Genomic DNA, 13,425 nt, shown 5'->3' on the forward strand with positions numbered 1-13,425 from the left:
CATTTTTATATATATAGATACTCTTTGATAGAACGAGACGACTTGAGCGGAAATGGGTAGCTGGAAGTGTGGCCCATAAAGTACATAGTTAAATAATGTTTTGTATAGACAATTTTATTGAATCTTGCATGTTTTTGGTGATTATGTAGGGCAAAACTTTATAACTATTGCTGTCTATAACCGTAGCATTAAATTAATATGTCACTGGGATCTTTTCAGATCTTTGTTTATGGAAACAAAATGGCAATTTTTTGTTGAGAATTTTGACACAAGTCACGAAGTGTGTCAAGGTGAATTGTCAAGTAAAAATAATAATTGTAAAATACCCATTAATATTTCCATTAATCCAATTCCTCGATAAATGTTTTAGACTGTGCGGTTGTAGAAAGTCATGCAAGTGTGTCAATATTATTCGTGTAGAATTTGAGTGTTCCTGAATGAATCCAAACAATGCTAATTCGGACGCTCCCAACGGACACTATTTTCCTCAATAACTAAAAGAATATTAGATAAGTAGCTCATAAGTATAATGAAATGTATTTTTACGGTTGTGTTTTATTATAAGATAGTGTCAATATAGTGTTTACTCTTATTAAAAAATGGGGGACAAGATAAATGAAGAGTACTTTGCACCTGGAAATGCATCCTTCAACTATAACAATGTGGTAAGTTACTGAGTTTTATCCCGTGTTTTTAGTAATATTTTTTAATTTCCAGTTGACCATATTTTACATAAAAATATAATTTTTGTTAAACAGCCAAAAGAGTTATGATTTATGACCATAGGATCATGCAACTGATACACTTTTATTTCTGCCAGCCTGTGGCAGCCAAGGATATTAGAATGTGAAAATATTCATCCATCAAACTATAAAAATCTTTGAGAAGCAGTTTTAGTATGTACTTTGAAATTGATACCACATAATCCTGATTAAAATATGTAACATTGAACACTACAATTGTACATTATATTTTTATAATGAAGGTACTAACAGTATAAATTTACCTTATTTGGGCAATATTTACCCTTATAGGCATTGGTTGAATATGTCATCAAATAGGGCTTGATCAGAGTTAAATCTAATATTTAACCACTTCTTCCCGGCGCCTTAGCATTATTTAGATCTTAAGTCCCAACTAATTCCAAATTCAACATATTTATTACAAAACTGACTTAAAAATTTAAAAACCAACTCTCTCAGATGTAACTTGAATCCATAACACCTCTTTTTGCCTATTTTTTCCACTGAGTAACAAGGAATTTTGAAGCTCGCTTCCAGTATAAAAATTATGTTCAAATTTTAAATCTTGTTTGAAAAATATTTATTGTAGCAAAATACTATTTAGCAAATTCATTGTTTACCACTGTGGCTTTTGCTGTTTGTGTCCGAGTGTATCTTCCAACCATCTGAGAAGCATACTGTTTTGTGTGTTGTTTGAAGTATGTTTACTTTTATTCTTACCATTAATACAGTAGAATCTCGATTATCCGGACTTTATCTGGATTCATTCTTCACGGTTTCTAATTACCGATTTAGGGTCTGAACTCATAAAAACGGAAGGCGCCGCCACCGTAACACGGTACGGACGTCGTCTTAGTTCATTGTTAAAAGATCCCATTGGATGAATCCATTTGACATTATAGACCATTGTCTATAATGTCGATTTTTAGACTAAATGATGTATTGAAAACCCTTTTTGTTAAAAAAATAATTTTTGTTTGATTTTACTTTGAAATCGGTTATCCGGATTTTCGATTATCCGGAACACCCTTGGTTTTAATTGATCCGGATAATCGGGGTTCTACTGTAATTTAAAATTTTAAATAGTGTCTCTTTTATTTTATGTCAAGTCTAGAATCTACTTAGCTTTCTCCTGCTTTTACTGTAGTGAGCATTTCATGAGCAATTTTACTTTCAGTTGGTTTTAGTGACAGTTTGGTGGCTAAGTATTACTTGCTAAAGAGACCTAAATTGTTTGTGATAAAATGAAAAACAAATTAATTAGCTAGCAAGAATTTATAAACTAAAAAAGCATTGGTAGGTAGGTAAAATAATGAATATTATCAATATTTCTTTTATTGTTCACTGTATACAATTTTATAGTGCTGATAAGATTATTTTTATATATTTTTNTCAGAATTCTTACGAATATAACCAAATATTAATTTTATAGTACATGAACTCAATTCCGATATTAATATCGGAATTCCGATATTGAGATCTAATATCGGAATCCAATATCGGAATTGAAAACCTTCCGATATTACATGCCCTAAAATAGACCACTTGTGGATTGATGAATCTGATGAAAATCTAGTATGGAATGGAACTAAAGACATATCAAAATTACGAACATTTATTTTTTTGTTTCACTAATATTATTGCATATTTCTACGCCATAATGCTTCGGCTTGAGGCTCATACTGGCGACGATTTTATTGACCACTTGTATGTGGCCTAAATGTTCAACAGCGATACGCTTCAAACATAGCTGGAGCAGCTAACAGCCTACCAACCTTACTTGACTCAGTAATATGCTTACGGTACAAAGAGTTGACTTCTAACTATAATATGTTTTGTGGCTTAGAACATGGCTGCCTTATCTAGCCCTCAAGTATTGTTAGTTACGGTTCGTTGAATGGCTTGTCCGCGGCTCGTGGTCAGCGCGTTTCTGAACAACGAAGGTACCGCAACACAAGGCTGTTCTATAATAACAGAGTGAAACATTAAATATTCATAGTACAAAAAAATACAGCAGCCAATCAACAAAATTCCTATTTTTTGCTTAAATTATATTTAAAAAGGAAGGACATCAATTAACTGTAATGATTTCAAATGCACCGCGTTTATTAATGTAGTTTTTTTATACAAACGCGGCACTGTTGTCTCACGCCAATAGAATGACACAAGTCCGCATGTCTCCTCGACTCTACATGCAAACGATATTGACATTCACTCCAAGATTCTATATGAATATATGATGAAGGTTTTATGAAAGACACTTCATATTTGAATAACGATTATCGGGCTGTTTCATAAAAAGCGTGGTCAAAAGAATCGAGAGGTTTTCTTCAACAGATTTGTCCTTCAAGTTATCGCTGCAGCGAACACGACGCCATATCAAGCGTTATCAGTTTATCACACTCGCATACAAATGCAACTGCTACTTCCCTTGAAGCCAGCAAGCAAAGTGAAACTCTAGATGCGTGATAGTGTCTCGATTGCGCTGAGGCAGCACCGCGACGCGACGCGTCGGAAATAACGATTATGACATCCTGTCTGGACGACTGTACACCTAACTGTTTGCTGACTGTTGAGATAATCCCTTATTTATACATATTGAATATCTCGCAGTTTGAATTCACCTTGTGAACTCTTTTGCAAATACGTCAACTGCCAATATTGCATATAATGGCATTCATACGAAATAAGTTTAAAAAAAACGATACAATTTAATTTAACCGAGATGCAGAAAACACGAAATATTTTGCTGCCTATTTGTGATCAATTAATTCTTCGATATCTTCGTTTATTCGGTTTAAGAGCGGTTCATTGCGGGAAGTTAAAAGAAATACACCATTGTTCACCATTTTCTATTTTACCAACAGTTGCCTTACCGATGAACAATAATACGTATCTGGATCTCACGGCGAGACAATGCGATGTGGGGCAAGCAGCTGACACAATTTAATTTGCGCGAAGCCCTAACATAGTTGCAAACAGTAGTCTAGCTGGCGCCACCCAGTAAAGGCAACCCTGAAGCAATCTCTTGCAGTTATTGCCTGCTTTGGTTTCACTTTAGTGTCAAACGTTGTGAACCAATAATTATCGCAAGCTGCAATGTCGGCTAGTGCCATGCACATCGTGTGATATGCCTTCCCACTTCTGAACAATGATGATACTGTGTTACATCGCTCAGATAAAGCCTGATTAGGTATTTTTGGGATCTTTGGCTGTTGACAGACTCAGAAGAAATGATTCTGCAGCGAANGCAGCGAATGCTGTATGACATGTCTTATGTCATTACTTAAAGGTCATCCTATCAGGACCGCGAAAGGAATCTTCCGTGTGATGCACTCCACATAACACAGAGTATTCTTATACCCTCTGGTTCTTCTGCGCCTGTCTCTTTTGTGGCGAAGTAAAACGCGCATGTATTAATTAACTTATTTACTCTCACGCTTCCACCTGCAGTGGCGTGACACAATGCGTTGCATTGCATTGATACAATATTGCTGGCCTGTTGACTTTTAACAGCTTATTAATCTTTGAAAACTAATCTCCCAGATATTTTCTTCACCTGTCAAAACTCATCCGGGCCTGCCTTTGGGACAGTGTTCTTCTTGGAATCCGGCTTTAAAGTCGGACATCAACGTGATCATGGTGACTTAAAGAAGCGACAAAAGTCCGTCGATCTCGACGTGGACTTGCCGATTCTAGAAGTTACCAGTTAAATCCCAGTCGTACTGGACTGTTACGGTAAACCCTCCCCTAACACAAGCATTAAAAAATGCTTCTTTCTTGGAGGGTTTAACGAGAATATTGGTAATTCATTTAATTCGTTTGTTCGTTCGTTTCAGCCGAAAGACGTCCACTGCTGGACAAAGGCCTCCCCCAAGGATTTCTACAAAGAATTTATTTAATTAATTGATTAAAAAAGTCGTCTGGTAGATTGAGCCCAATTTAAGAATAAATTATTTTATAGTTTTTCCCCCTCAAAAACCTTTAATCATCTTTTTAGTTTCCTAATTAGCGTTAGATAAAATAATATGTATGTAACAGTATTAGAAACTGATCAAAAACCGATACAAGTAGATTATTAATTAATTGTTAAACAATTACAATTATTACCAGTTTCTCACTATTAACTTTGATATTTTCTCCTCGTTAATACGGTCTTTTTGTGTCGCACAAAAAGGTTGTATGCCTAAGTTCGTTAAGAGTGGAGCTTCGTGGAGTTAACAAGAAAGATAATATATTTTTATAGCTTCAAAGGTCGCATGCCAGGCTGAACTGACAGTCGGTGCCAGGGGCGGCCTGGTGGTTGCGTGAACGCTCCCCTCTATTAAACCAGTTATTTTGGAGCTATACATGCTGACAGTGGAGCATAGCTCTAAACATGCAATGCATCACATTTCGTAACATCGCAACGCATATTTCCATTTATTTATTTATTTATATTAGGGAAACAAACAATTTTGATATACAGACAAATAATCACACAAAAAAATAGGACAGAAATCAGCAAAGTTTCCACAGTTAAAATTAATACAGAGTGCAGACTAAAAATTAATTAAATAGTAATAAATTATACATTAATTTCTAAATGTCAAATAAATACAATGTCAATTTTATAAAATGTCAAACAGTTAAATTTAATAAAAATTATAAAATGTCAAAAAGTTAAATATTAATAAAATTATACATATAAATTAAAAACAATAATTATGTAGGTCAAAATTAAAATCAAGTTATATGTATATTCAAACATTCTCTCAATTGTTTTGAATTTGTAAAAACGCTTGATTCAACTATCGCGCGTGCGTTAATCTTAAATGACTTTTTCTAAAATTCTTTTTTTCTTTCAGCGAGCGTTTTATTAGGCATTTACTGGTGTACTCCCTTTTTAATGGAAATTAACGTATCCATTTTAAATGGAAATTATCGTATTTTTCCATCAAACCAGATATGATTCGAGGAAAAAAAATTGTAAAGGTTTTTTTCGCTGAATAGGACAAACAATAAACGCTTTCCATGTATTGTGTACATCGTAGGTAAATTTCGTGCGCTCTCGATATAAAACAGCTTATTGTAGATACCAGCCGATCGCGTGTTTGTGGCAAAAACCTATCTACCTAGTTGGCAACGTTTACAATTTAGTTTTGTCAGCCAGTTCGCTGAAGACTTGCGAAACAGCCGCCTCGCGACCCCCAATAACGGTATCGTTTCATATTTTCCCAAAAAAATCTCAAATGAAAACAGTAAACGGTGAATTGAAAAAATCCGGCTATGAAAAGGGTGATGTTCCTAAAAAAGAAAGCGAAAAAAACGGTGCGTGTTTGAAATGCAATTGTAGATAATGTCTAGTGAGGCGCTTGGCCAGTTTGCACGTGGTAAGAAAATGACATCCACTAATTGAACCTGGTTCATGAAAAACAGTTTAGATCAAAATTATTGCTAAAACAATTCCACGTGTTACTCATGCTTTCATTCTTTACTTCATAGCATTAATGTATCGTGTTTTTTTATTTTTTACGTTATTTTCAAAGGTTTTTTTACGAAAGAACTAACGCAGAATCTTTATTTAGTTTTGAAGACATTACTAATTAGCGATAGTATTGATTCCAAGTTCCAAATTAATTAATCCGAAAAAAATATCTATTTTCAGTTTGTCAGTATGGTTGGTTGGTCAATTCTTAGTATCAGCCATCGAGTCGCCTGTCTCCACGCTGAAATGATGACAACGTTGCATTTTAACCCAGAAAATGTCATTTCTTGCTACAGTGACATACCATCATCCATTCACTTACGTCATTACAATTTATTCTATCTAGTCCAATCACTTTTTTATCTTATTGCGATTGCATCAAACTAATTTTGTGTTACATCGGTAACGGCACCAACGCAAAACTATGAGAATAAGAGATTTTCCATTAAAACGTAATGCTCATTTTACGCAACTTCTGATAGCTTTTAGCCGATCGAAGTGCGTGCTTCCTCTGACTTGACAGGAAATTGTGCGAGTAAAGCAAGATAAAACGATACTGGCACAGTTATTAGATGTAATATCTTCATAATGTTTATTTTTAATAATTCGATTAATGTTTTGCATTTCACTCGATTAATGTCGATCCGTTAACACGTTTTCGTGTCATCAACACCAACAATGTGTTTTCGAAAACTTCAAATAGAAAAGATTGATTTTTGATTGTCCGTCTAGCTGTTACGGATTGCATTCAAACGTGACGTCACGTGCTGAAGCTATTGTGAGCTATTACTTTGGATAGCATACTATTATCACCAGTGAAAATAACACAAAAGTGTACTTTTCAACGTTTCACCGTTTCTTTCTAATATAAGAGTAAAGTATCGTTTTCTAACCGCAAATTTGTCTGCTTGCTGTTACATTTTGTATCGATTGCGGTGTAATCGTATCGTTCCATAATACTTTCAGTCATACCACTGTATCACGCACTTTAGTCTTTATCGTCGAATGTCGTATCATTTCTTTTACAAGATGTTTTTTCTGTGAATTCTTATTTCAGTTTAATGGAATATAATTCATTTATATTATCATTTTGATGTACAAATGAAAGTTTGTAACAGTAAAGTTAAGTAAGACATTGAGTGCATATGACGAAATCCTCTATTGACTGTGCAGCGAATGCAAGATGAAAGCTTAGTCGTGATTCATATTGCGTGTCCGATGAATACTTTATTCGTTTTGCAACGGTAATTAGTACTTTCTCTGGATACTGCCCAACTGCCAGTCGTCGATATTAGCGCTGTCAATAATATAATTGATTACCTAATATCTGCATCAAAAATGGCAGTGAGAGTTCATCGGCATTTAGTTATTTAGGAAGGTAGGCATGAATACAACAATTTATTATGTTGCTGAAAGTTTCATATTTATTTATATTGTAGAGTTTCATTGTTTACGTAAAATATCTCCTAGATGACAAAATATAGCACGATAAAATCGTTTTGGTTGCCTTTGTGAAATGATAGCCTGCTTATAAATTCACTTCGCGTTTATGTAGACGACATATTTATTCGCCGAGAATAAACTACATTATACCTATTATGAATTATGTTACGTAAAGTACACGACCGCAATTTACAAAGCTCATTTGCTAGGCTTAGCTACTGCGTTAGTGTTGAAACCTTACATCAAGGCAGCCAAGGCTACCCTTTGGTTTGATATGTAGTTATGTGATTGGAGCCTAACCTTGTGTAACAACGTTATTTAAAACCAACACTGCTATAATTGTAAGGGAAATAATTTGCGGTAGATTTAACTTTGATTGAAACATGTGTTGTTTCGACATGCTGCTCTAAATTTACATAATGATTTTTTAATTTGTATTAAAAATACAAATTACGGAACAACACGTGGATGACTGAATCTGCCTATTCGTCATAAGCCGTGGTTCAAAACTCGCATTTTCTTCAATGTGAATTTAAGTAGCTTAGCAAAGTGCTGTTTGAAAATAATCCAATTAATCGATTGACGTAGTTAAGGTAGTTTTCCTTTGAGCTCTAGAATAGCTACAAGTTGATACTGAAAACTGAATAAATGTGACTACAACTCACTCTAATGGTACATCAGTTACATTGTCTTCAAAGGTCAGCTTCGGGTATTTGGTAAAACGAGAAGTCGAATGTCGAAGTCAAATAGGTACATCTTATATATCACAGATTGATTGAAATAAATCCTCCTGCTAGTCAATATATTGAATGAATTTATAGGGCATATTCATTTACAATAGTAAACGCGCACACGCAGCATAACTTTAAATACACGGTTGACCGAATAATATTAAATTATTTGTGCTATGAAAATAATTATTATCCATTAATGCATATAAATGTCAATTAAAATTAGGAAATCATTAAGGAAATAAGTGTCACAACAATTTAAAAAATATTTTTGTTATTTTCTACTGTAATTTATAAATTATATAATACCTACCTATGTTTTAAAAGTTATTCGAAACATTTATTATAAAAAAAGAGAGAGTTCCGTACAAACCTGTAGGTATTAACTTTGATTTTGTTTCAGCTTAAAGTTACTATAGAACTGAGTATTTGATGTGAATTTCAATTTAATACCTCTACACGTGTTCATGAGGGAAAGAGTAGTAACTTTAATTTTTTTAAATATTAAAAAAAATACTTACTAGATCTTGTTCAAACCAATTTTCAATTGAAGTTTGCATGGTAATTAACATTATATTTTTAATAGTTTTATCAAATTACCGAGGTTTTCCGTTAGTCAACCAACAAACTTAATTTTAATTTAATTTTATAAGTCAAAACTTATTTAACTTCTACCCGCATTAGTAATTTCGCAACTGTTGTCGCTTTCAATACGTTTATGTCCCGTTGGATATTCTACAGTTATCTGTCATATTGCAAAACGTTACAGTCATGTTCCAGTCCGACTAGCGGGCTAACAATATTATTATTGTCTTTGCTGTACCTTGTAATTTGGAACTTATTGGTATTTAATAATATCATTATTTCCCAATAAAATAAATGCTGAGACTTTTACTCACATAACAATTAAAATATCTTAACCCTCTTAACTCTCGCTCTAGAGTTTTCAGTAATGGACTTAAAGAACAATCCACATTTTAAAAATCGGCGCGTGACTGAAATGTAATGTAGGATTTACATGTAAAGCTCTTTTTTCCTGCGCTTTGTATTTAAATTCGTAACATGTACTTTTGTTGTGACCGTGTCCTTTGCGAAAGTTCCTATTATTTACCTGTTTGACCAATAGTTATGTTAAATGTATGTTTTTCAATTTAATTTTAAACATTTTTAGCTCAAATAAACTTAATCACATCATGCTCTCAACTTTTATTAGAATATAAAGTAGGTCCACTTCAAATTATTTTACAATATCTAATTTATAATAACTTGAAGTTATCACTTAATTAAAAATTTCTTTCTATTAATCGAATTAACCGTATCTCAGAGAAATTCAGCTGAAAATTCGACGACATTTTGTGGTAACTTTAGGTTAGCTGTCAAATATACCGCCATTTCAAAATGTCTGTCTCGTCTAACTAATTTCAATTTCATTCCTAGAGTAGAGATCGATCTTTCGTGGGACGAACCTCCCAATTAATGCGAGCGCCTCAAGTGAAAACACCGTAACTTATACTTATTAGTCATTTATTCAAATTACACGTCATCTTGACTGAAAGTGACAATGTAATTGAACATTTTGACGTATGCGTCTGTCTGCTTAAAAGCCCACGCTGCTTTGAGTGGTTATTAATTAATCAAAATACATTATTGGATGTAAGACGTTTACTGTGTAGCTCTACTAAACGTCAGCTTTGTCATGATTACTAAAATTATAGTTATTTAATTTTTAGCGTTAAGAGTCGCATCTCAAACTAATTTTAAAATTATAAATAACTTGAAAAAATCGAACTGCCTAAGGTTAAGGCTGCCTAATTTCGACAGGTTCATCCAGTGTCTAAGTAGCTCAGTTGGAAGAGCAGTCGCCCGGCAAGCGGAAGGTCGTGGGTTCAATTCCCGCCTTAGGCAGTTCGATTTTTTCAAGTTATTTATAATTTTCATACTAAAATTATGTTTCAAAATTTTGTAATTATTTTATCCACTCTCCTGTCCTCTACACTACACCATGAGTAAAATGTGAGGTAGGACAGAATGACAAGCAATATTATTGTATTGAATAACGGCGTTGCATAATTCACTCGGCGAAGCGTTATCTCTGTCAGATGATCGCTTTACTATCGATACATCTAATGAATCTGCTACTAAGATGATCAGTTCATGCCATTCGTAATGTCGATGATGATTTAATCGGTTCTATCGATAAAAGATCTCTTACCATTCGATACTAATGTTATTGCGATTTTATCGGCGTTTTAAGTGATGAACTATCATTCAATTGTTGCCTTTGTTTACTGCTGTTGGCTATTTAGCTGCCATACTACGTTTTAGTCTATAATTTAGACTACTTACTACTGCATTTGTCCCAGGGTCTGTATTATTTTTATATTGTGGTATTATTAATGTTTCTGAAATTGTAAATATCCAAGTCAATTTAGTATTGTTTGTGCTATGTGTTATCAGTAAGTCAGTATGTCGCTTTACTCTTTTTCTTTAAAAATATACATCGCATGCCGAAGCAGCTTCTTCGATTAATATTGATGACTTGTTAGATCAAGTATCATCCTTATGAGAAGTGCATTAGTTGTTTTTAATATAGCTGTTACGATTACGGCTAATTATTATATGACGCAACGCTGCAATGCAAGTGATAGAATATCCAATGGACAAGATAGAGTTTATTGGTCATTTTAAGTTAATGTCTCATGATAAGGAAACGCGTACTCAACGTTAAGTCCCTGATTACTAGAAAACTGGACGCGGATCTAGAACGTACCACTACTACTAACTATTTTCGTTCAACTTGATCTCGAAGTCAAGGAAACGCCATATATAGCGTAGCCCATACTTCCACTACTGGAATGTTTGTCCATGGAAGTACGGTGCTATCAATCTATGTCACGGTGGTCGACGCTAGCGGTTTCTAATGTTTGATTAAATCGGTTAACTAAAGCAACGTTGGGAGTAATCACGCAAATCCCAGCAAATCTGTAGTCATTCATGCTGTTTTAACTTTACTTGGCGAACGAAATTGACTTGAATCAATGACCACTGCCAAAGCCGTGGTTAGTGGTTCGAACGTATATTTTGCATAGTTAATATTTTACAGGATATGGTCTCTGCTTCGTATGCTTTTATTTAGATTGTAGTCATTCATAATTTAATTTGCTTTTCTCTTGTTGGAATAGAATAGAATAATTTCCACTTATCCCTGGACTCTCCCAACACCTTCGACTCTCTGTTTCTCTTAACATTTAGTTGTCCTTTCTATTGCTGCAAATTTATAAGTTCCATTTGACCTAGTCGTTCCTCGTCTACCATCTGCTTTGCCTTCCAGAATTGTTTTGGATAAACTGTCATGCATATCCCACCTTTTCCCCCTTCATCTCTGATTTAGATTCTTAATAAATCATAGGTTTACTAAGTAGTAGTGGTAGACGTTTAAAATACGATAAAAGCAGGGTTATATTCCTGCCTTGTCTAAGTACACGACTCGATGCAGACTTAACTAAAAGTTATTAATATTAATAGCCAATAATTTCACGTTGTGGCTTGTCTTATATCCTGTCAGGCTTATCCTTCGGTAATCTTGCTTTGGTACTTACTTCTTGCCTGTACTCAAGGCGTATACCGGCTTCTTGGTAAGTACTGTTACAAAATGCACATGGTGCGTAATGACACAATTTGTTTTTCGGAAAATTATCGCTGGTGTCTGTTTGTCTGTAGGCAACTTCCATAGTTCCATAGCTAAGTTGTTCAGTCACAAAGAAGAACCATTGATTTTAATTATTTTTTTTTGACGGAAATTAACCTACGTTTAGGAGCCGGAGGTGTAAAGCATGAAAATTCGCACCCCTAAATCCTCATAAATAGGATAACGTTTGTTACGGTACCGAAATCGCTAAGACCTTTAACTCAGAACATCAGATCTTAAAACAGAGTTATCGTAGTTTTCGATTTACCTTTCCACTTTGCCAAAGATCACAATTCCCTCCTCCGAGCAAATTGCACACTCTTCCATTACATTTTATTGTTCTCTTATGACATCCAAACCAATATTATTAGCTCGTTGATACTGATAAACCTTTGTAAAGTCCCTTGTTTCTATTCAATTCTTCTGACAGTGTGACCAAATGTCATAATTTGAATGTAATAACCAGATCTCTGGACCAGAGACAATAAATTACCTCTCTTTTGGCTACAGCCCTGATGCATTAATTTCGTGTATAATCTAATTAATGTAATGTTTGTAGAACAGGTGACATGATGTAGTAACCTCAATACGAGGTGAAGGATGGGTCATTTTCACATTGTCACGCCCCTATGTGTGTTTTTCCCCAGACATGACCAACCCTTTTGTGACACGCGAAATTGTTATGTAGCCAAAATATATGTGCAGTGTGCTCTATTATCTACTTTACGTTCATTTATACCATACTCTATCTTAGAAGTTACGTGACGCTCGTACATCTAAAATTGTCACATTATCTCGATTGATTTCTAATTATATAAGAAGGAAGAATCGATTAGAAATTGAGATAGATGTTCGCTCATTTAGAGTCAAAGTTCAACAGTTAAGTATTTTTGTCGGAATTCTGAGATTGATTCACCTTTTTATTTCTACCAATATTACCTTTTGTTGGAGTAAAATACATAACTCCTCAAAATACTCGTATTATCTAACTGAAAATTGTTATTTATGCTTTTAGGAAGAAATAGACGGTTCAAGAACAATTTACAATTGACGGATATGTTTTTGATCTGTTAGNTCTATGACAGCCCGCAATCCACGTAGGAGGAGCCGCTGGCAAAAACTAGTCTTGCTCTTGCATAATCTTGCTGATAATTTATGGTCCCAGGCTTAAAATTGTAAATTTCAATTACCTCGATCTTGCTGATGATGCATTTAATGAGATTCTGGTTTTTATTGTTTAATGCTTATACTTATGTGTTATTATATCAAACTTTCGCCATCTTACATAATGTTCTATAACAAACGCTGTTTAATTATGACCACACGACCGTACATTAATGTTCACGACCTGAC

At 34.2% G+C, this 13,425-nt stretch overlaps 1 protein-coding gene across 3 annotated transcripts in view; it reads left to right on the forward strand.

The window, feature by feature from the left end:
* Positions 1-268: 268 nt before the first annotated feature.
* Positions 269-13,425, forward strand: part of jvl (javelin-like) — an 87,550-nt gene continuing 74,393 nt past the window's right edge. For all 3 annotated transcript variants that reach the window (XM_028309101.1, XM_028309102.1, XM_028309103.1), the window contains exon 1: positions 269-665. In XM_028309101.1, coding sequence (XP_028164902.1) covers positions 600-665 — 66 coding nt within the window. In that variant the 5' untranslated portion in view covers positions 269-599. The remainder of the gene's footprint in view (positions 666-13,425) is intronic.

This window comes from Ostrinia furnacalis, unplaced genomic scaffold (genome assembly GCF_004193835.3).
Source record: "Ostrinia furnacalis isolate ACB-3 unplaced genomic scaffold, ASM419383v2 OfSCF2609, whole genome shotgun sequence".
Classification (NCBI taxonomy): domain Eukaryota; kingdom Metazoa; phylum Arthropoda; class Insecta; order Lepidoptera; family Crambidae; genus Ostrinia; species Ostrinia furnacalis.